At 46.2% G+C, this 25,060-nt stretch overlaps 1 protein-coding gene across 1 annotated transcript in view; it reads right to left on the reverse strand.

The window, feature by feature from the left end:
• LOC124503727 (acyl-coenzyme A oxidase-like protein) overlaps positions 1–25,060 on the reverse strand; it is a 194,342-nt gene that overhangs the window by 144,560 nt on the left and 24,722 nt on the right. Inside the window, exons 3-8 of the mRNA XM_047068960.1 lie at positions 22,136–22,219; positions 11,657–11,743; positions 11,234–11,332; positions 6,434–6,548; positions 4,898–4,984; positions 3,025–3,097 (exon numbers count right to left, since the gene is read on the reverse strand). Of these exons, the coding sequence (XP_046924916.1) occupies positions 3,025–3,097; positions 4,898–4,984; positions 6,434–6,548; positions 11,234–11,332; positions 11,657–11,743; positions 22,136–22,219 (545 nt within the window). The remainder of the gene's footprint in view (positions 1–3,024; positions 3,098–4,897; positions 4,985–6,433; positions 6,549–11,233; positions 11,333–11,656; positions 11,744–22,135; positions 22,220–25,060) is intronic.

Consider the following 25,060-nt stretch of genomic DNA (forward strand, 5'->3'; position numbering starts at 1 on the left):
ATTGGCATTTCCCTAATGACAATGAGGCTGAGCATCTTTTCATGTGCTCAGTAGCCATTTGCATATCTTCTTGGGAGAAATGTCTATTCAGATCTTTGCTCATTTTTCAAGTGGGTCATTTTTCTTTTTATTGTTGAACTGTAATAGTTCCTTTTGTATTCTGGATACTACATATGTATGATTTGCAAATGACCTACATGGTATACATGTATCATATATATTACAACATATGTGATTTCCAAATATTTTCTTCCATTCTGTGCATCGTCTTTTCACTTTCTTCATAGTGTCCTTTGAGTTGCAAAAGTTTTTTCATTTCATTGAAGTCTAACTTATCTCTGTTTTTGTTTGATTGTTTGTGCTTTGGTGCTTAAATTAAGGTCACAAAGATTCACACCTATGTTTTCTTCTAAGAGCTTTACAGTTTTGGCCCTTACATTTATATCTATGATTTTTTTTTTTTTTGAGAGAGAGAGAGAGAGAGTGAGAGAGCTTAAGTCAGGGAGAGGGGCAGAGGAGGAGCGAGAGAGAGAGAGAGAGAGAGAGAGAGAGAGAATCTCCAGCAGGCTCCACCCTCAGTGCAAAGCCCGCTTGCAGGGTCAATCCCACAGTCCTGGGATCATGACCCGAGCTTAACTCAAGAGCTGGATGCCCAGGACACTCAACCGACTGAGCCACCCAGGCGCCTCTATCTGTGATCCATTTTGAGTTAATTTTTATATATGGGATGAGATAAGAGTCCAAATTCAGGCTTTTGCATGTGAATACCCAGTTGTCCCCACACTATTTCTTGAAAAGACTATTCTTTCCTCGTTAAAGTGTCTTGTCACCCTTGTTGAATATTTATTTCCCATAAATGTAAGAATTTATTCCTTGACTCTCCATTCTACTTCACTGTCTGCATATCTATCCTTATGCCAATACAGTGGTTTTTCTTTTTCTTTTTTGCCTCCCACCTGCTTTCAGGGGGATCCACTATAATAATCACACTGTCTCAATTACTATAGATTTGTAATAAATTTTCAGATCAGAAGTGGGAGTCTCCTACTTTGTTCTTCTTTAGCAAGATTGTTTTGGCTATTCTGAATCTCTTGTGTTGCCATATAAATTTTAGGATCAGTTTCTCAATTTCTGAAAAAAATAAAAGGTAACTGGGATTTTGATAGGGATTCCAATGAATCTAAACATCTATTTATTGGAATACTTTTTATCAACACCCCAAAAATGGGGCTCCTCCTTCAAAATACCTGTGTTGCGACTGCTATTCTCTGGTATATTGGGGGCAGCTTAAATACCAATGGAATGGCTTTAAAATCAAATCTTGCTTGGGGCACATGGGTGGCTCCATCGGTTAAGTGTCCTACTCCTGATTTAGGCTCAGGTCATGATCTCACGGTTCGTGGGATCACAATCTGAGTCAAAATCAAGAGTCATCAATCCCTGAGTCGAGTTCCACGTTGACAGCCTGGACCCTGCTTGGGATTCTCTCTCTCTGCCTCTCCCCCGCTTGCGTGTGTGCTCTCTCTTGCGTGATCTCCCTCTCTCTCTCCCTCTCTCTGAAAATAAATAAACTGTAAATATAAAATAAAATCTTGCTTATCAAAAAAAATTCTATGTTATTCTCAAACCTTCTACAGATCATGTAGTTCACTATCACTTTTCTTTCTGGTTGAATCTAACTTTCTAATCTCGAGGGCATTGGATGAATGCTAAACCAATAGGTCCAGCTTCTGGCAGACTGGCCAGGCCACTGAGAGCTCATTAGAGTGGGTGAGACATGGGGAGCTCCACATGTGGCTTTCCTTCCCTCTTCCCCATCTCCCAGAGCGGAGTGCGGCTGATAAGTGGCCAGGAAATGGGCAGGCGCCTCTGGGGAAGGCTGGCAGTCCTCAGAGCTGCTGTCACGGGCACAGATAGCTCCTGAGGGGGCCTAAGGATTTCAGCACACATCAGGATCACTGCGAAGATGCTTTTGTTGTTTCTGTTTTATTTCCTACCACTTCACGGCGGGGGGAGGTGGGTAGTCAACAGAATTTGCCCCTTTTACAGTTTGTTTCCCACACATTTTTCTTAAACTTCTGGCATCTGCTGGCAAGGGCTTGCAGGCAATGAAAAGGAGTGAAGTGTTAAAGAAAAATCTATCATAAAGCAGGGAGACAGCTGATTATGCACAGCTTGATTGATTGCTTTTTCACAGATTTCAATAGCACTGGAGGTCAGGATTTTCATTGGATACATGAAATGCTGTTGAGAAAAATAAAGGTAATTCGTGTTTCTTGGCCTTGGCAAAGCGTAATGTGAACCCCTAGAGCTCCACCCCCAAAGTGAGCCCGAAGAAGAAGCCTTCACCTCATCATTTAACCCACCCCTGACACCAGTGGGATGCTGGGAAATAGTGACACTGAGCATCTCTGACATTATCCATCCAAGTAGTACGGGCTACAACAGCCTATTAAGCTGAAAGGCGGTACCTTATCTCCTGCCACCCGCAAAGAAGACAAACACTACCTGGTGTATAATAGAAAAAAAATTTTTTTCAAGGAAACAACCTAAATGCCCAACAATAAGGGATGGATTACATAAATCATAGATCACTTATTCAATAGTCTATCATGGCAATATTGAAAATGGTAATGCGTATATGTAATTACTGTTGCATACAAACATTTGACATAATGTTAAACAGGAATTAAGAATTATAAAACATAGAATTTATAAGTGGATCTCATGCAGTAAAAATTAAACATACCTCTCTCTGTTGGTACATTAGCATGGAAAAAAAGTCTAGAGTTACACATTAGAGTGTGTGCAACAATCATTAAGTCTGGGTAACAGCATTCTGGGTAATATTCATTTATTTCTATTTTTGTACCCACATTTTCCAGTGGGTAGTCAAGAGACTTCTGGGAGTGGTTCAAAGACGGCCTAGATGTGCAGCCCACGAGACAGAGACACCAGGCCTAGTTTGCGAGAGCAACGAGATCATACACACAGTCAACCTGAGTTAAAGAGAAAACTACTCACTTATCCAGAAGGTTCTCCCTTGGAATCCGAACCTCGTGAAATATTAAAATCCCATTATCCACACCACGCAGGCCTAGAGAGAGCAGAAGAGAGCTGCAGGGGGCAAATCCGTGCTAGCATCTGAACCACTACCCCTGCTCCTTCCCAGGCCTGTCTCCACTAAAACTCAAAACCCTTTTTTTCACTCCCAGAATGGCTGATGCTTCCCTATTTGGGGTGGGGGTGGGGATGCTCTCTGTTTTCTTGAGGAGCTGTGCCTTCTGTGCTCCTGGGCTCAGGTGGAGGATCTCGGTGCTGTGACTTGGAAAGGAAGAGCTCTAGGCAACAGAAGGAATATCAGCCTGAACTCAGAGAAGGCAGGAAAGCCGCTTACTCCTCCAGTGATAGAGAAGTCAAATTTTTCCTCTTTCCCAGCGCTTCCTTCCCAGCACAAGGGGTACATGTGTGAAGCCAAGTGTCTAAAAAGACAAGAGAAAATGGCCACAAGAACAGCAGTGGGTGGCTGGGGTGACCCAACTCCCCAGAAGGTTCCTGAAAACCCTTGGGCCCTTTTCCTAATGATACCTATCAGAGTCTGAGGTCTACTTTTTGTTCATTTTGCACTTAGAAAGATTTAATCTGAAGGGGAAAAAAAGTCTTTACTTTGTAAATGTCTTTATTTAGAACATCACCCCTTGACAAGGACACGGTTGCAGGTAGGAGCTTACAAGGAAACCAAAGCAGACTTTCTGAAGTTGCCCGTGTTTTCAATGTCTGGCACCACTTCACAAGAGCTGGGTCGTCTGCTCAAGAGGTGCTTTCAAGGGGCAAGGCCAGCAAGGGCCTCAGTCACCCCTGAGAGATACAATTAGAGCACTCACAACCCCACCCGCCGCCCATTCCAGCAGCCATGGCGGCAGTCAGTAAACACTGACAGGCCAAGGCGAGACTATCCCCTCGACCAAAGGATCGGCTTCTTCTCCCTCTTTTCTTTTTCTTCTTTCCTTTTTCCTTCTCCCCACCTGTTTCTTTGGTTTGGTTTGGCCTTGGCTGTGGACACCAGGGGAGCCCACGGGTATGGCCTGCTCTCACCAAGTGTTATAAATTGAATTGTGCCCCCCGCCCTCCAAAATCCACACGTTCGAGTTCTAACCCCCAGTACTTAGGAATGTGACCTTATTTGCAGATAGGGTCTTTACAGAGGTAACGAAGTTAAGAAAAGATCATTAGGGTTGCCCTAATCCAACGGACTGGTGTCCTTACTAAAAGGGGACATCTGAACACAGACACACGCACGAGAAGGGAGAACGCCATGTAAGCATGGAGACAGCCATGGACAAGCCAAGGAGAGAGGCCTGGCACAGATTCCCCCTCACAGCCCTCAGAAGGAACCAACCCTGCCAGCACCTTGGCCTTGGACTTAGAGCCTCCAGAGCCATGAGACAATACAGTGCTGTTGTTTAAGCCACTCAGCCTGCGGTACAACAGCCCCAGCAAACCGGGTCAGTCCTTAGGATTCATCAGGGGCCTCCTGGGCACCAACACCAGGCTGTGGCTCAGGGGCAGGAGAGAGAGCACCTCAACCCACCCTCTGAGAGCCCACACATCCAAGAAGAGGAGAGGAGGCAAAATTACCCAGGGCGAAGCTGCCTCACGACTAGAAAATGCGAGAGGCTGGGAGAAAATGAGGCCAGTGCATGTTCCTAAATGGCAATCCTCAACATTCCCCAACAGTTCTCACATAAAAGACTCTCATCGGGCTTCAAAATCAGAGTCTTCTCTGCCTTCACTGCTTTGGTGAATTATTTTAGATTCTCCCTCAGGTTGGGGGAGGGAGGCAGGGAACAGCAAAAGATGCAGATGAGGGTAGGAGAGGGGTCACCTGGGGACTCACCTTCTTCGTACATCATATCAACGGCCGTCACTCCTGGGTACAAGGGTCCGTTTTCATCGCGGACAGGAACAATGCAACAGTGGGGCCCTAAGGATGACAAAGAGACAGTGCTAAACTCTCTTTTCAGGGCACTTGCGTGGCTCAGTCAGTTAAGCATCTGACTAGATTTCAGCTCAGGTCACGATCTCATGGTTCAGGGGATCGAACCCCGAATCAGGCTTTGTGCTGACAGTGCACAATCTGCTTGGGATTCTGTCTCCCTCTCTCTCTGCCCCCCCCCGACCCCCGCTCGCTCTCTATCTCTCTCAAAAATAAATAAATAAGCATTAAAAAAGAAATAAAATAAACTCTCTTTTCTAAAGATATAATTAAAGCTTTATTCATTTCCTGGGACAGTATACAATTGTGTTGATCCTGAAGCTCAGTCAGTTCTATGACTGAATCGTATACAGCAGTCCCCCCACCCTTGTTCACAGGGATATGTTCCAAGACCCCAGTGAATGCCTGAAACCACAGATAGTACCAACCCCATCTATACATGCCATGCGTTTTCCTATACATACATGCCTATGATAATGTTTAATTTAGGAATAAGGCCCAGTAAGAGATTAACAACAATAACTAATAATAAAATAGAACAATTATAACCCTATGCTATAGTAAGAGTTATGTGGGGGCACCTGGGTGGCTCAGTTAGTTGAACGTCCAACTTCAGCTCAGGTCATGATCTCACAGTTCGTGAGTTCAAGCCCCACATGGGGCTCTCTGCTGTCAGCAGAAAACCCGCTTTAGATCCTCTGTCCCCCTCTCTCTGCCCCTCCCCCGCTTGTGCTCTCTCAAAAATAAATGGACTTTTTTTTTAAATTTTTTTTTAACGTTTATTTATTTTTGAGACAGAGCATGAACAGGGGAGGAGCAGAGAGAGAGGGAGACACAGAATCCGAAACAGGCTCCAGGCTCTGAGCTGTCAGCACAGAGTCCGACGCGGGGCTCGAACTCACGGACCGTGAGATCATGACCTGAGCCGAAGTCGGATGCTTAACCGACCAAGCCACCCAGGCGCCCCTAAACATTTTTTAAAAAGAGGTACATGACTGTGCTCTCTCTGTCTCAAAATATCTTCTTACATTGCACTCACCCTTCTCTTGATGGTATGAGATGATAAAATGTACAGGGAATGATGAGATGTGCGGGGAATGATGTAGCCCCTGGGATGCAGAGAACACTACTACTGACCCTCTGACCGCACGTCAGAAGAAGGATTATCTCTTTCCAGGCTACAGCTGACTGCAGGTAACGGAAACCACGGAAAGCAAAACCGTGGGTAAGCGGGGGGGGGGGGGGGGGGGAGGGACTACTGTCATGCCAAAATGTAATCATAAATTTTGTCATCGTAAATATTTAAGGGATAAAGTTGGTACTGAATTTTATACAAGCCAAAAACGGTGCCGTAAAATGCACTTTCAGGGTAAAGCACTTGCTGGAAAATAGTAATCGTAAAGAAAATTATTCTCGCTTTCTGTGCCAGCAACAAACCTTGAGACCTTCCATTTATGATGAGCTGAGCAAACACAGCCGCGTAATTCCCATGCATCGCGTTTCCGACGAACATCTTCTCAGCATTTTCACACGGCGTGTCAATTACGAACTCCTACACAGAAAAAGCGCGTTCGAGTTTCTGCTTTCTTATGGCTCATTTCAACCCGTTGGCTCAGTGCAATAAAGACTGTGAAATAGAACCACATCATGACCTCACGGCAGAGGAGCAGGCAAAACCCCCAACCCCTGGTGATATATACTCTCACTCCCAAACACCCCACTGGCAAGGCTCACAGGGAAAGACGGGACATCTAATGACCTGGGACCCCTAGCTGGATGAGTCCACATCTATGTGTTTTATTTTGCCTGCTGGGCATTGCCCCTTCTGGCCAAATGACTTAGTTCCTCATGCCCTCCACTCTTGCCCAGGCCTTAAAAATCCCTGCCTCATTGATATGGGTCAGCAACCAACTGAGGGCCAAAACCATATGCCTGGCTGATAGCAAGCCTAATAGACAACAATGACCTATTTCCACCATGGCTTAGAATCTCAGTCCACACAATTCTGATTTTTTTTTTCAACGTTTATTTATTTTTGGGACAGAGAGAGACAGAGCATGAACGGGGGAGGGGTAGAGAGAGAGAGGGAGACACAGAATCGGAAACAGGCTCCAGGCTCTGAGCCATCAGCCCAGAGCCCGACGCGGGGCTCGAATTCACGGACCGCGAGATCGTGACTTGGCTGAAGTCGGACGCTTAACCAACTGCGCCACCCAGGCGCCCCAATTCTGATTTTTATAAAAAGAAAAAACCTCATTGGACCCTTAGGATGATTGTTTCAGAACCTGCCCCTCTGTTTTCCCGGTCAATGAAGATAATAATTAAAAGTTCCCCCAAATGCATAAGCCCTTAAACTGAAGCATTGGTAAATAACTCTCCATCTTATAAGGGAAAGAACCTTACAATATGCCACCCAGTTTGTCTCCACAGCATGACCAGGGATTCCAGCCCCATACAGCCTGAGATAAACTTGGGTCAGAAGAACACACAGGGCTTTTGTTTTCAGGCTCTGCTCAATCTCGGTCTTCTCTTTCCCCCTCTCCAGAAGCCAGTACAGAATCCCAGTGGAGATGCTCCCCTTCACCTCTAATTCTGCCTGCCACCCGAGTTACCCTTCAACCTCTTGCCAAGAAGGGACTGACAATAACTGTCAGCTCTGAATGCGGGGTCCCCGGGACAGGTCGGAGAATCCAGGGGAAAAGGCAAAAGGGCAGGATTGCACCTTTCATTGGAGCTGACAGTATCGAAGATGTGGTTGAACTAAACCAACAAGCGACTGATTGTGTGAAGATGATCTCAGAATTCAGATTTTCAGGTGCATAGACTATACTTTCCCACTGGCCAAGAAATACACTCCTGAAGCCTAAGGAAACATTCTCTGACATATGTTTGCACAGGGAAACTTCTAACATGTGCGAGCGCTTTTCGGAAACGTAAGTGGACAAGCTGAATCTGTTTTTAAGAGAAGTCTCTGGAGACTGCCCTTGTCTTATCAGGTCAGCCAGGACTTCTCAAAGAAAGGAATTATTTGAGGCTGGATGCAGTAACAACAACAACGAAAACACCACACACACACACACACACACACACACACACACACAACATCAAAAAAAAAAAAACCCACAAAACCCCATGTGGTGAAGAGATGCTTACCCCCGGAGGGTAGGAAGAGAAGTAGTAGAATGACCCTGTCCTGGCAGGAAAGATCTGGTGAGCTGGGGAAGAGGCAGGAGGCCATCCATCCCCGTACACATCTGATATACTCTGGGAAAGGAGGTTTGTCACTTCTGGCAAAGACACTTGATTTGGAAAGTTTGCATAAACCAAAATGCTGGCATTAAAGCAGGATCTAAATAATGCACACCATGTGTGTTGGTTCCTACCATAATTAGTTGTTGAAGGCCAACCAATTGGTCAGTGCTGTAAGCACTAGAACAAAACAAAACAAAACAAAAAAAGTCTTTGGCCCAAGAGCTCTTAGCCTCATTCATTTTTGCTATTTAGCGCAAAATGTAAAAATAAACCTCTCTCTGGCTTCTTAATTATCCGTACCACTAACCCAGCCACTGTCCAAAAAAATAAAAATAAAACAGCCAACCCACAGAGAAGAATAACCAAGAAAATGTAAGAGATTGGAACAGTCCTTGAGGGAGAGAGGGCTCATTCGATACGCTCTAGCATTTTAAAAGGGAAACGAGGGGGGAAACAGAAAGCGATGAGGGAGAAACCCGTCCCCCTGCTCTGTCAGTTCTCAGTGGCTTGAGTTTATGATGGGCTCATTCTCTCACTCCTACCGGAGGCACAGCGCTCTCCAGAGTGTCCTCATCATTATGATTTCAACTTTGCGGCTCCCCTACAGGAAGCAGCAGCTGCGGAAGCACACCAGGTAGCTAAATCGTTTATGCTGCTTGGGGAAAAGGGGACCCACACGGGGAAGTGATTTTGGCGGGGAAAAAAAATAATAATTGTAAAAAGAAACAAATAAATAAGAACTCTGGATGCAGTTCCCCCCCCCCACCGCCCCCCGCCCTTTAACGAGAGCAAGGTGACCTCAGTACCATGGTTTAGGGAGAGAAAAAACTGACCGACCTAAAACCCAAAAGATGTTCGGTCAGCATCCCACCACTGGCAGAGGAGCTCAACTGTTAAGGGCAGTCCCACCCACTTGAACCAGACTCACTCATTAACCACATACTCAGAGCCCGTTTTTCCTACCCTCTGTGAGCCTCAGTTTCTCTGCCTGGAAAATAGGGACAATAATATCTTCCTATAAAACTATGGGATAGTTAACACAATGTTACATGTAGACTGCTTAGCCTGATGCCTAGCACACATGTGCTACATTAGCAGAAGCGGCTTACCATCACGTTTACTGGATGGTTATTGCGAGGGAAGACAGTAAACTAAACAGAAGGGGGTTGACACTGAGCCAGGCGCATAGCAAGTATTCAATAACTGTCAGTCCTTATTCTTGCTATGACCTTGGACATCACTGACAATTGTAGAGAACTATCACCTGGGCAGGACAGGATGAACATAGTCCCAAACAACCATCATTTGAATCTGTCATTCTAAACTCTGATCACCTCTATGGGGCGCCTGGGTGGCTCAGTCGGTTACGCGTCCGACTTCGGCTCGGGTCATGATCTCGCGGTTCGTGAGTTCGAGCCCCACGTCGGGCTCTGTGCCCACAGCCAGAGCCTGGAGACTGCTTCAGATTCTGTGTCTCCCTCTCTCTCTGGCCCTTCCCCTCTCGAGCTCTGTCTCTCGCTCTTTCTCTCAAAAATAAATAAACATTTTAAAAAAACATAAACTCTGATCACCTCAATTAGCATTTGTGGGCCAGGAAAACCTGCTAACAAAAATTCAGATTCTGAAAGACAAACTCAGAAAAAATGAAGATCAGACTGAATAGCCATACCTACACTCATGTACCATACTTGCACACATATATTTACCCAAACTCATTTCTAGAAAGAACTCCAAAATTTATGCATTCCTTTGTAGTTCTTAGGAAAGCCCAAAATCAAATAAGAAACTATGAAGGGGAGTGAAATAAATAAATACTTTCTTTTTTTTTAATGTTACTTATTTTTGAGAGAAAGAGACAAAGCATCAGTGGGAGAGGGGCAGAGAGAGAGGGAGACACAGAATCAAAAGCAGGCTCCAGGCTCCAGGCTGTCAGTACAGGGCCTGACGCGGGGCTCGAACTCACGAACTGTGACATGAGATCATGACCTGAGCTGAGAGGAGATCATGACCGGACGCTTAAACGACTGAACCACCCAGGCACCCCAATAGTTACTTTCTTTATTCAGGGGGAGCAGGAGCTAAAGAAATAGTGATATCTGTAGATTTATACAGCAGGGTTTTCACCGTGCATCAGTGGAGAGAGGTCAATTTAGAGGGTCTTTTAAAAAAAATTTTTTTAACGTTTATTTATTTTTGAGACAGAGAGAGACAGAGCATGAATGGGGGGAGGGTCAGAGAGAGAGGGAGACACAGAATCCGAAGCAGGCTCCAGGTTCTGAGCCGTCAGCACAGAGCCCGACGCGGGGCTCGAACTCACGGACCGCGAGATCACAACCTGAGCCGAAGTCGGACGCTTAACCGACTGAGCCACCCAGGCGCCCCTAGAGAGTCTTGATGAACTGTTTTTTATAAATGAGAATGGAAGGAAAACTAATAAAGTTCATCACATACAGCAAACATAGTAAAAGTTAAGACCGTTTTGTGAAATTCTGTTTTGGTTGCCATGTGAATTCTCACGCAGGTCACGGTTAAAAACACGGCCTAATGCCAGTAATGAGGGCGTGGCTCCCAGTAAGGATGCCCCAGCCCACACAGCACCCTCCTGCCACACCGGGCAAAGGGGAGTACAGACAAAAGCGTCTCGTCCAGTCATCTACCTGCTGCTTTCGGGAAGGATGACAAAATGGCTCCAGTCCTGTTCTCACAGAGTTGTCACAAAGCATCCAATTAATGAGTGCATGTGGAGAACGTGGAGCGGCGCCCACACATAGTGGGTGCTGTGAATGTGTTGGCCGATATTAGACACGTGAAAGCTGAGCGTATGCCCACCTCCACTGAAGCACTTACCCATTTGTTCGAATCTGAGCACCTCGGGCCAGACAGCACACACAGAGGATATGAGGTTGGCCTCAGGAAGAAGGAGAGTCCTGTTCTGAACAGGTCTCCTGCCACCCTGAACTGCAGAATGATGGGCAGAATCCTCACCTGCGCAGAGAGGTCAAAGGTGGCTTGGGTCTGGATCCCTCTCACGTCGCTCCTGTGGCCCCTCTCGGTCACTGCAAACATCCCAGTGTATTTCTGCCCCTGGAGTTTACCAGACAGTATAAGGGCATTAGCTAGTCAGGTGGTTGCTCTAACGGAGACTTCTCTGATGATCAAGAGTGTGAGTGAGAGGGGAAGAGGTGAACTGGAGAGAATTGTAAGAATTCAGCCCGGCGGCAGCTGATGTGATAACAATACGACAATTTTTAGAAGCTAGTCTTGAAATTCTCATTCTGAACAAGATTCTTGCCGCCACCCATTCTCTGATTTCTTTTCTTGTTCTGCAAACATGCACACGCACACATCTAGCTACTGTGAACTTTTAAGGCTCTCCACGGAAGACATCTATTGAGGTACGTGCCATACCTGGAGTGGCTGAAGCCACTTAGTCACACGTCCCAGGCTTCCAAGATTCCTGACTGTGCCACCAAATAGCCAGTAAATTATTCCACGCTGAAAACAAGCACAACATTGGCCATCGTTAGCAACAGTCAACAACTTAATGACAACGAAACCCCTGGTCAAGGGCCACTCGGGGAGCGTCTGTTCAGCTCATCAAGCCTTACGTAAGCCCCACCAGCAGCAAGGCATCCGTGCCCTTCCTTTCATTGCCTGGGAAGCTCCAGTCCCTGTCAGCAGACATAGCCCATGGTTCTGTCACTTGGAGAGGAGGACCCAGCACCACAAAGTGTCAGTTCTCCATCCTCAGGGCTGCCCAGTTCAGCCCATCAAATGACTCTTTTTTTCTTCTTTCACTTTCCTTTCTTTCATTTCATCATGGTGAGTATACTTTCTAATCCCCATTCCCTATTTCCCTTAACTCCCCACCCTTCTCCCCTCTGGTAGCTATCAGTTTGTTCTCTATAGTTAGGAGTCTGTTTCTTGGTTTGTCCTCTCTTCTCTCTCTCTTTCTTTCCCTTTGCTCATTTATTTCTTAAATTCCACATATAAGTGATATCATATGGTATTTGTCTTTCTCTGACTTATTTTGCTTAGCGTCACACTCTCTAGCTCTATCCATGGGGTTGCAAATGCAAGATTTCATCCTTTTTTATTGCTGAATAATATTCCATTATGTATATATACCACATCTTCTTTATCCCTTCATCTTTGGTGGGCACTTGAGCTCCTTCCGTAGTTTGGCTATCGTGAATAATGCTGCAATAAATATAAGGGAGTACGTATCCCTTTGAATTACTGTTTTGGTATTCTTTGGGTAAATGCCTGGTAGTACAATTCCTGGAGAGTAGGGTAGTTTTATTTTTAATTATTTTTATAAGTTTATTTATTTTTGAGAGAGAGAGAGAGAGAGATAGAGCATATGCCAGGGAGGGGCAGAGAGAGACACACACACAGAACCCGAATCAGGCTCCAGGCTCTGAGCTGTCAGCACAGAGCCTGACGCAGGGCTCGAACTCATGAACCGTGAGATAATGACCTGAGCCTAAGTCGGACGCTCAATCGACTGAGCCACCCAGGTGCCCCCAGGGTAGTTCTATTTTTAACCTTTTGAGGAACTTCCAGCCTGTTTTCCACAGTGGCTGCACCACTTTGCATTCACACCAACGGTGCAAGAAGGTTCCTTTTTCTCCACATCCTCACTAACACTTGTTTCTTGTGGTTTTGATTTTACCCATTCTGACAGGTGTGAGGTGATATCTCATTACACTTTTGATTTCCATTTCCCTGATGATGAGTGATGTTGAGCCCCTTTTCATGTGTCTGTTGGCCATCTGTGTGTCTTCTTTAGAAATGTCTGTTCGTGTCTTCTGCCCGTTTTTTAATTGGATTATTTGTTTTTTGGGTATTGAGTTGTATCAGTTCTTTATATATTTTGGACACTAATCCTTTATTGAAGATGTCATTTGCAAATATCTTTTCCCATTCAGTAGGTTGACTTTAGTTTTGTTGATTGTTCCTTCGTTAACTGTGCAGAAACATTCTGTTTTGATCTTTTCCCAATAGTTCATTTTTGCTTTTATTTCCTTTTCCTCAGGAGACATCGCTAGAAAACCGTTGTCACGGCAAATGTCAGAGAGATTACTGCCTGTGCTCTCTTCTAGGATTTTTATGGTTTCAGTTCTCACATTTAGGTCTCTAATCCATTTTGAGTTTATTTTTGTGTATGGTGAAATCCAGTGATCCAGTTTGATTCTTTTCCATGTTGCTGTCCAGTTTTCTGACCACCATTTGTTGAAGAGACTTTTTCCCATTGTATATTCATTCCTCCTTTGTCAAAGATTAACTGACCATATAATTGTGGGCTTATTTTTGGGTTTTCTGTTCAAGTCCATTGACATACATCTCTATCTTTGTGCCAGTACCATACTGTTTTAATTACTATCGCTTTGTGATATAACTTGAAACCTGGAATTATGACACCACCAGTTGTGTCTGTCTTTCAAATGACCCTTCTGAATGTTCAGTCTGCCTTGTCTGCTCAAGGGCTAGCTTAGTGCCTGGTATGTAGAAGATGTGCAACAAAGTATTTGTGCACTGATGCCAGGCACTGGCCCAGCCTGCAGAGGTGAGCCCGGCCATGAGCAACAGGAAAGCTGATGGAAGATGCAATGCTGCAAAATGAGCAGGAACTCAGCCTGGGATGAGATGAGAGAGCTTGGGCTCAAAGCCCAGCTCTGCTACCCACTGGCTGTGGGACCTTGGACGAATAGCAATCCTTATTCCCACTTCCGACGAAAGCAGTGAGCGATGAGCGCCCCCACTCTTACTGAGCCCTCAGCCTTCCGAGCACTGAGCTTCACACACACAAGCTCGCTGATTCCCACAACCACCCTGGGAAAAACACATTATCACCCCCACGTGACAGATAAGGACACTGAGCTTCCAGAGAGGGGACTGGCCAGCCCAAGGCTGCACCCTGAGATGGCGAGCAGGGCTCGGGTCCCCACCCAAGCTGCCTCATGCCTAATAGCACTTCCTAAGGTTGCTGCGAGAATTCAGTGACAGTCAACTGCCAAGTACTTTGGTTGTTTATAAGCCCTGGGAAAGTGTTGCTGGCAAGAAGGAAGTGAAGGAGGGGAGAGATGAGGAGGAAGATGAGAAGGAAGGGTGACTGGAGTGAGGCCATTTGAAGGGAGCAGGGGACTGATGACAAAGACAGAAGAGCTCAGACAATGGCTGTGTTTGCAGGTTAGCACACCTTCTCCTGCCCCAACCACATAGCCCCAGCTTTCCTCTGGGGAGCCCTCCTCCCCTACAGTCAGTCCAAGTGGTTTGTGGCTGATGTTGACCTCCACCCCCAGCTCTAGGATAAGCCTGAGACCCAGGACTGGCCAATCTGCATAATATCATGGCCCTACGGGATGGCTTCAGCATAGACCCATGATCTGGATGGATCCAACCAGAGTGGGCTCTGGGACACATGGGTGAGCTAGTAGAGAAAAGCAGCTCTCTCTCTTTCAATGCAATGGACCTGGAAGAACGGAGGCCCAGTGCCGCTGGCCGCTCTTGCCTTCGCAAGAACTGGTATATGAAACCAACACATGGGGTCAAGGTGGGGAGAAGGAGAAAAGCAGAGACGTGAGAGAGACCAGGTGCCACACATCCACACCTGAACCCTGATGCACTCTGGACTCAAATACAGCAGCCCCTAGGTACCTTTTCTTCCTGGGGTCACTATAATTGAATGAGCCTTAGCAGACAAAGTAACCCCAGGGAAGACCTTGCAGGAAGGGAAATGGTGGGAACAGAATCTTGAGATGCTCCTGTCCGGGAACTGGCACCAGCCTTGGGCGAGAACTAGTCCCTGTCCTCCACGTGCATGGTCAGCCTGGCACTCGCTGTCTTAAAGGGCACTTCAGCTTTAACAGCCTGACCAGCTGAAACGCTCTGACATCATGACAGACAAATGTCATTAATAGCATCTGACATATGGAGTGCTTTCATTTGGAGAAGCATAAAGTGTCCTCAGAAATGCTCAACACTCTGATGACTCAGCACCCCCTCCACAGAACCATTGTGATACACTGCTAATTCCAGCCTGGAAAGATGCAATCAACCCAAATAGTAATGTTTCCCCCATAAGCCATCTTGGAAATCAAGTTAAAGAAAGTGTTTTTCTAAAACTAAAACAGATTGAATTCTCTACCCCTAAATCTCTCTGGCGGGTGGCTAATGCATTCTTTACAAATATAGTCCTTTTCTAGATTTTAAATCCTTTCCTCGTCTTTAGAAAAGGGAGGTGGGACGAATGTTTCATCCACATGTTGAAAACCTCCATTCATTAAATGCCATTAGTAGGAGAACTGAGCTGGTGAGTGAAACCTGTAGGTTTGCAGAAACCGCAGCAGTTAACAGAGGCGGTGTCTGCATGACCCCAATCCACACAGTCACTTAAAATGGGGGGATTTTCCCTCATGAGCTGGACAGTGTGTTCCCAAAGCCACATTCTCTGAAACGCAGATAATCTGACCAAATGGGGCCGACGCAGGGGGAGCACCTGAGCATTCTAAGCAGATGACTCCCTGGCCTAACATAAGCTTTCAGCAGGTGCCTCTTGTGAGTGGCAAGGATCCCAGCCCAGCCGGCAAGGAGGTGCTCACGCTGCGGCCACTGAGGTGAGTCCAAGAGCAGTGGTCAGACTGCGGTGGTGAAGGGGGTGAGAAGCAGAGGCAATCAAGGTAGATTCTGGAGACAGAGCTGATGGGTTGGATTTGGGAGAAGAAGGCAAGGGAGGGCTCCAGGTGACACCTGGGTTTTTGTCCCGAGTCTCCAGACGGATGGAGGCCCATTGCAGGGGTGGGGGATGCTTGCAGGAGCAGCCACAGAGAAGGGAATGGATTCGCTAAGACAAGGACCAGAGATTGAATGAAGAAGGGCACTAAGCCATCATGAGGGCACAGGGCAAAGTGTCCTTCTCAGAGAGCAGTGTCCACTGCTATCATCGTGCCCTGTGGGCACCCTGGCCTCCAGTCCACCTCGGTGGACAGGACCCAAAGAATTCCATTTGTTCTGAGAAGACCGAAGACAGCAGTGGTAAGGAAATGAGAAAAAGGGGAGGACACCTAACAAAAACTCTAAATCTGCGCGCACCTTGTGTTGTCTGGGAAAGCTCCCTCTTCTCCTTTCTCACTTATCTGGAGGAGGAAAAGGACAGCTACATCAGGGGCATGAGGTCATGACCACAACTTGTCCAGTGACGGCTGGCAGTAGCCTCTGGAGGCCACAACCAGAGCTTCCTGGGGGCTGGGAACTGCGGTCAGGACAGGCCGACAGGGTTCCAGAAGGGGGCTTCTTAACTTCCAAACGATGACTAGCAAGAAGTATAATCCCACCATGGCAGGGAAAGCTGGTGGGCTGGAGCTGGAACGCAGATCGATTTCACCTCAATCCACCAACGGAGCCACTACCTAGAAGACTGCCGGGAAGGGCTCTGGACCACATCTTTTTTTTGGGGGGGGGGGGTACAGTCACCACCACTTATCGAGCTCCTGCTACATGCCAGCCATGGCATGGAGCTCCTCATAGGCATCATCAATTTGAATCTGAACACAGCCTATGAATGGGCGTTAGCAGGACCATCTTCACAGGAGAGAAAACCAAGGTCACCCATCATGAACTTAGATGTAGAAGGAGCATGCGTGAACTGTGACGGAGAGGTCCCAGAGACAGAAGGTAAACCCACGTCATTCTGACTGTCTCCGTGCCACGACGGACCAAGCAGGTTTGTCATGCAGGCCAGGAAGTCTGCCAGTGCCACAGCTGTGATTAGGCCAGGCCCTTCCTACACAGTACTCCAACAGTGGTTCTCCTAAAGAACCTTCAAGTGCATTTAGAGTCTTTTCGTTCCAAGAGCAAATGAGGCACTGCAGGTGTTTTTTCAGACAATGGTGACCCCAGAAAGGATAATGCTATGCGGACTGCATTAGGTTCTCCCCAGAATTCATGTGCTGAAGCCTTAATCCTCAATGTGATGGTAGAAGGATATGGGGTCTTTGGGAACCAATTAAGTTTAAATGAGGTCATGACAGTGGGGCCTTCATGATGGGATTAATGCCCTTATAAGCGATACCAGAGAGTGTTCTTTCTCTCTCTCTCCCTCTCTCTCTCTCTCTCTCTGCCCAGTTCCAATGTGAAGACAGCAAGAAGGCAGCCATCTATAGGGAGAGAGTCCTCACCAGGAATTGAATCAGCTGGACCTTGATCTTGCCAGCCTCCAGAACTGTGAGAAAATAAATTTCCGTGGTTTAAGCCACACGATCTATATATTTTATGAAGGCAGCCCAAGCAAACTAAGACAGATAGTGGGCTGGTTCAAATAAGGAAGAAGGGGAACAGTCGTGGGGAAGAAGAAAAGGCAGCACGTCACATTTCTTTGGGCCCTAGAATCCTTCCAGATTGCATCAGTGTGTCTGGTACAAGACCTTGGGCTGGCTCCCAAGTGAAAGCAGGGATTCAAAGCCCTGAGTAAAGGAAGTCTTTCCCTGGCGCCTCTCACTTTCCCACCCCCCTCGCTGTGAGTCGCTCTCAGAACCAGCCTTGACCCTGCCAACACTTGGCCGTGTTACTCCAACGATGTTTGTCCAAAGCGCTCAGGGACACCCACAGCCTTTAGATAGCACAGACATGGAAGGAGAGAGAAAAGGGGCCCAGGCCTGTGGGCACAGATGACTTAGATGAACTGACAGTGACACGTCCTTGACATCAAGTTGACAGCCAGCTCATGGGAAGGTGTAAAAGGAAAGGAGGCAGAGGCCAGCAGCTGCCCTTGGGCTGGCCGTGAGATCTGGGGATGCCCTGACCAGCCCAGGGCTCACAGGAATTGTATTCCCAGCACATCACATCTCCCTCCACTGCCCACAGGAAAGACAGCCTTGGCCCTTTTGTGCTAGGCTCAGGGGCACAGTCTACATGTTCCTCTAGCTGTCTGGGAGATCCAAGCGCAAGAAAAACAAGTCCATTGCAATGACTGATGTGTGGGAAGGCAAACGGGGTTAATGGTAACTTTTGTTAAATTTTTAATGTTTCGTTTTTATTGTGGTACAATGCATTTAAGATAAAGTTTGCATTTTAGCCATTTTTAAGTATACAGTTCAGCGGTATTAATTAGATTCACACTGTTGTGCAACCATTGCCACTATCTACCTCCATAACTTTTCATCACCCCAAACAAAAACTCTGTGCCAATGAACTCCCCATTTTCCTGTTCCTCCGGCCTCTGGTAACCCATGATCTACTTTCTGTCTCTGTGAATTTGCCTATTCAAGAATCTTCATGTGAGGGGCGCCTGGGTGGCTCAGTCGGTTAAGCATCCGACTTCGGCTCAGGTCACGATCTCGCGGTCCGCGAGTTCGAGCCCCGCGTCAGGCTCTGTGCTGACTGCTCAGAGCCTGGAGCCTGTTTCCGATTCTGTGTCTCCCTCTCTCTCTGCCCCTCCCCCGTTCATGCTCTGTCTCTCTCTGTCTCAAAAATAAATAAACATTAAGAAAAAATTAAAAAAAAAAAAAAAGAATCTTCATGTGAGTGGAACCATCCAATATTTGTCCAGTTGTGTCTGGCTCCACATAGCATCATGTTTTCAAAGTTCATCCAGGTTGTAACATGGACCAGAAGTTCATCCCTTTTTATGGCTGAATAATATGCCGTCGTATGCATGGGCCACATTTTGTCTATCCATCCATGTGATGACAGACACTTGGTCTGTTTCCACCCTTTTAGCTGCTGTGAATAATGTTGTGATGAACTCCGGCATAAAAGTATCTGTTGGAGTCCCTGCTTTCGATTCTTTCGGGTGTATACCTAGGAATGGATTTCCTGAGTCATGTGATAATTCTATATGTAACACTTCCGGGAACCGTTTTGATTCTATGTATTCTGTATTCCTTTCATTCTCATGTCCTGATAATATATAACACGAACGTAGGGGATGAGCTTCTTCAAGAAGTTTGCCCTCTAGTGGTGCTAAGAGATCTACAGCAATTAGACACACAGATAAATGGGTAAGTTCAAAGCGGGCACATGCTGTGATAGAAAACTGTAAGGTACAAAGGTATGAAGACAGATGACCACAAGTAGAGGGAATTAAACTGCAGGCTTGAAGGGAGCTGCCCTGTGTGGAGGACACGTGGGCTGGGGCTTAAAGAAGGAGCAGGTGTCAGGCAGGTGAAGGAGGGGAAAAAATCTATTCTAGGTGGTAGCAAGAGTGGTCCAAAGGTGGGTGACAGGAACAAAAGAATGTCAGGTCTCCTAGGGAGGAGGACAAAGTGATACAGCAGGTGTCTGGAGAAGTGAGTAGGGTCAAACCACATAAGGACCCGTGGGCCATATTAAAAATAGGAGGGCTTCTCTAAAGCCCAAGGGGAAGGAGTTTTAAGCAGAGGAGTGGCATGATACGAGACAAGACGCATTTCTAAAGACCTATTTCTTTAAATCTATGCAAATTTTCATCTAGGATACTCAGGAACCAAACTTTTGTGTGTGTTCATTCTATTGATTTGCGAGAGAAAAGAGAGTATACGAGCAGGGAGGGGCAGAAAAAGAGGGAGGCAGAACCCCAGGCAGGCTCCGCACTGTCAGCACAGAGCCTGATGTGGGGCTCAAACCCACAGACCATGAGATCATGACCTGAGCCGAAATCAAGAGCCGGACGCTTAACCAATTGAGCCACCCAGGCACCCCAGGAGTAAAACTTTTTTAAAAGCCTTTTGTTTTGGAAAATTTTAACCAAAATACAAGAGTATAATGAACTCAACAATGACCAGCTTGTAGTCCATTTTGCTGCGTCTTTTCCCCGATCCACTTTCCCATGCTACACCCCAGGTAATCCTGAAGTTTACATCCTGTCATTCCATCCCTAAATATATCCCATACACCTGTAAAAGGGACTCCTTCTGAAAATGCAACCCTAAAACCATTACCCCACCTAAAAATATAATAATAATAATTCTTTAATATCACCAAATATCCAAAGTTCAAATTTCCCCCACTGACACATAGTTTTGTTTTTCGGGTTTTTTTTTTTTTTTTTAGTTTGTTTGAACCAGAATCCAAAAAACGTCCACACATTGCAAGTGGTTGAAATGTTTCTTAAACTGCAGGCTGCCTCTCCCTTAGTTATTCAAACATCCCCTGTGCAATTTTATGCACTAGGATGCATGCAAGACCCTAAAGTTGCCAAGGAGAGGGCTCCCCACCTAGAATGCTGGAATCGATGGTGATTTCTGCATGGTCACCCCTCACCACAGGCTTGCTGAAAAGAAGGCCGGTAGGGAGAAATATGGTAAAAACACAAGTGAGGATATTGAGTCTAGACCAGGGTCCCCTAGTATTTCTGAGAGGGAAATCCATCCGTTGTATCTCAGCTGGATTTCTTCCGTCTGGAAGAAACAGCCAACCCATCCAGAAGGGAAGAGACCCTGCCTGGCTGAAATCACAGGGAAGCCATTCTCCCCCAAAGGGCCTAATGGTGGGTGCCTTCACCACAGATGGCACTCACAAATTTCTTTGTTTTTAATTCCTACCCATTTTTAGGGGCATCGGGCTGGCTCAGTCAAAGAACATGCGACTCTTGATCTTGGAGTTGTGAGTTCAAGTCCCATGTTGGGTGTAGCAATTACTTTAAAACATACAAATCTAAAAAACGAAAAATACAAATAACATAGTTCCTACCCATTTTTTAAATGTCTACACTGCAAAACAAAAATAACTGCCATTTTGGACTCACCAACGATTGACTTGGCTTCCTCTCTGTTCATTCTCTCTTCGTGTTCTAGTTATTTCTCCCCTTTGGACATCAGGACTGAATTTTTGGATGCAGGGACCTATTTTGAGGAGCAGTGGTGTCCAGGTAGGGAAAGGAGAGCATATACATATGCCACACAGATGACCCTCCGCTGGGGACTTCGGGGTACCATAAGGAGCCACAACCCTCACACTTCATGCATTATTCTGTTCAACTTGGTGACCTGGGGACATGCAAAGCAAGCCCACAGTGCAATGCCATTTTATTGCCCATTTGACCAGCAAAAATGGAGAAGCCTAAGAATTCCAAGTGTTGTAGTATATTCACACAAAGGAATAGGAAAAATGGATGAACTTCCATCTGTATATCATTCTCAAAATGGCCAAACTATAGAGACAGAGAATAGATTAGTAGTAGCCGAAGGACAGGGAGGGGGTGGAGACTGGGTGCAACCACAAACGGGTAGCACTAGACGTTTCTTTGTGGTCATGAAACAGTTCTAGATCTTGATTGGGGTGGAGGTGGTTGCATGAATCCACATATGGGACCAAACTGCATAGAACTACACACACACACACACACACACGGGGTACATAAAAGCTAGTGAAATCTGAATAAGGTCTGTAGTCTAATACTGTACTAGTAGAGTACTATAGCAGGGTTGATTTCCTGGTTTTACATTGTCCTAAAAGCTAAAGAAGATGTCACCACCGAGGGAAACTGGGTGAAGAGTTCATTTAACTCTCTTCTATTTTTGTAACTTCCTGTGAGCATTATTATTTCAAAATAAAAAGACTAAAAAAAAAAAAAAACAAATACGAATGCAGTGGCATGTTATAATACGGATCGATCTTAGTGATAATATTTAAGTGAAGAATCACGAGTGATTATGAAAATTTAGCTTTATAACGGGTGAAAATGATTGACACGGTGCAATAAAACTAAACAAACAAACACGAAAGAAAAAACAAATACAAGGTTGAATATAACGGGTAGAGAGGAATCAGGGCGATGGGTCGTAAGGCGTACCATGTTGCGTCTATTCCAGCGAATAGACTGATACCTGTAGGGTTCCACTTTGTACCCCTTGCTGTTCAAAACTAGGTTATCAGCTCACCAAGGGTGGGGTGCCCAGAGCCTCTCACCTTTACTCCTGTGGCCATGTCCGCCATGTAGAGGACTTCTCCTATGGCCAGGCTCCGACTGACAAAATTCTTTGTGTTCTCTGCCTGAAAACATGACAGACCCAACGTCAAGGTTTCCTTATGGTTTGAAATTAAGTAAAGTAACATGTTAATTGAGTTTAGTATTTTTTATAATAAACGTTATGTTACTTTCATAATAAAAATTCAACACAATGAAAGCAAATTTTATTTTTTTTTTAAATGTTTATTTATTTTTGAGACAGAGAGAGACAGAGCATGAACGGGGGAGGGGCAGAGAGAGAGGGAGACACAGAATCTGAAACAGGCTCCAGGCTCCGAGCCATCAGCCCAGAGCCCGACGCGGGGCTCGAACTCACGGACCGCGAGATCATGACCTGAGCTGAAGTCGGCCGCTTAACCGACTGAGCCACCCAGGCGCCCCGAAAGCAAATTTTAAATTAAGAATACTTCCCATGACCCTACTGAAATAAATGTGTTCATGCAATGTCTTAATGTGGCCGTCTGGTCTCTGACACATCAGAGGAGAGTCGACTGCACCCGCGTGGAGGCCAGGCTCCTGGCAGACTGCCCTGGGGCCTTGTGCTGCCTTGACCAAGTTTGTCCCTCGCGGCTCCCAGGAGCCTGACACCCCCCACGCTTCTGCCTAGCAACGCGGGGCGCCACGGCCTCTTGGAGCCAAGGGACGTTCCCACCAACAGGGGACGCCTGGCTCGGATCCTCGCGACAACCTTGATCTGAAGACAGAGGATCCGGAAGGTTTGGGAACACTGTGGACACAGAGAAAGCAATATTCTTCACTTTCCTTTCTAGATCTTCTCAGGGCTTTGATAAATAAAACGCAATGAGGTCCCGGTCCCCCTTCACTGCCCTCCTCTCTCTCACTGTACACAACAGCCACAAATCCCAAAGTTCCACGAACACACTTCACCAGCGAGATAGGAGACAGGGCAGAACCCCTGTCGCTGTTTTATTTTTAAAATTCACAGGGCACCTGGGTGGCTTAGCGGGTTAAGCGCCAGACTCTTGGTTTCTGCTCAGATCATGAACTCGAGGTTTGTAATGAGTTCGAGCCCCGCATGGGGCTCTGTGCTGACAGCCCAGGGCTCGCTTGGGATTCTGTCTCCCTCTCTCTCTCTCTGCCCCTCCCTTGCTTGCTCTCTCTCTCTCTCTCTCAAAATAAGTAAAAATAAACTCTAAAAAAATTCAGAAGCAGGCAGCATTTCCTTAGACGGTGCTGGGCCCCTGGGTGTGCAAATCGCAATTATCCATTGTTGGAATTCATGCTAGCCTTCCTTAATTCTCCAGTCTCTCCTGAGACCCAACCAACAGCGCTGGAGCTTGTTGCTTATTGTGTACATGTGTGTATACATGTGTGGTGTGTGCGCCTGTGTGGACATGTGCCTGAAAACTGCCCCACCAGCAACAGGATGGTAACCAACCTTCCCAGGGTGACTCTCAGTTTCCACAACGGCTTACGCTTTTTCCCCAGAATACACTAGGTTTTCCCCTCTTGTAGCTTTCTGCAATGTTTCTCTCGAGCATTATTAATTTTATCAAACAGCAAAACTGTCAAGATTTATGACTCTCACACTGGCTCCAACCCAATGCATCTTGTATTGATTAGGTCTTAAAATATCTCCAGGCTCAAGCATGAACTATTGCACGGCTCCAGCTTCAGCTCACACTGGAGAGTTAGTTACCAGCAAATAAGAAATCAAAAAAAAAAAAAAAAAAATTGTGGCAGGGATTTGCGGACTTTCTCTAAGGGCCCATGTGTCCTCCGTCCTGTGGATCTTCACAACTCTCCGTAAGAGGCTAAGAAGGACAGGAAGTACAGAGCTCATGTCACAGAGAGAAAAGTCCGGGCTCAGGAGATCAAAAGACTCGTCCAACCAGGGTCACCTAGTAAGTGGGAAAGCAAGGGCCAGAGACAAGATCTTCAGATTCCCCATGTGAACATCTGGTGCCCACCGCTCACCATTAAGCTTACAGAAGCCCCAGGACCCGGGTGGCCCAGACTTTACTGCCAGCGCACCCCTATTCTATAGCACGAGCATTATCCCCAGAGAGCACCTCACATGCCCAGGTGATCTTTCTGAGAGTCACCCCACCCTACATCATTACAACAAACCCTTCTTCACATTAACCCGCCTGCTCTATTTTAGCCAAACCTAAACCATCAGGAGTAAGTAAATCCCTCAGAATCTCCGACTCTTCACAGTTTTCTTCATAGTTCATTCCCTCCATTTATACTGTTGATGCAAGAGCATGCCTTTGTCATTAGCGCTGTCCAAGTGGTCATCTGTACTCATGAGTTCGAAATCAATTCAATCACGTTTGCTAAAGAATCAACCCCAAACTCAGCCATCTTAGTGCATTCTGAATTCTTTATGATGATTGTTTTCCTTCCCCAGTCTCTGCACGAGTCAGCAATCTTTGTTATTAGATCTGATGGGCAATGCCAATAGCAGTTTGCCATTAATCCTGTGATGGTGATTTAAGCATTCATTTGGATTGGTCTATTTTAAGACGTCAGGAAAAGCTCCAGAACTAAGACTAGGCTTAATTTGATGGACTGCCTCACTGGCATATATTTTAAACATCTTTTCCACACATAAACGCTTTCTTTTCTTCCATTCTTTCATTTCTGATTCATTTATTATTCTTAATTAAAGAATGTCTAATACAGACAAGGCCCCCCTCTCATCCGACTGACAACATAATGTTGTCTGTACTGATAATGATCAATAAATAATCAACATGTGGGGCACCCAGGTGGCTCTGTCGGTTGAGCATCCAACTCTTGATCTTGACTCAGGTCATGATCTCACGGTTTGTGGGATGTTGGGCTCTGCGCTGACAGTGTGGAGCCTATTTACGTTTCTGCATAATAGATGGTCTCAA

This window comes from Lynx rufus, unplaced genomic scaffold (assembly GCF_022079265.1).
Source record: "Lynx rufus isolate CCGP_SWC_20201006 ecotype Redwood Valley unplaced genomic scaffold, mLynRuf1.p SCAF_8, whole genome shotgun sequence".
Lineage (NCBI taxonomy): Eukaryota > Metazoa > Chordata > Mammalia > Carnivora > Felidae > Lynx > Lynx rufus.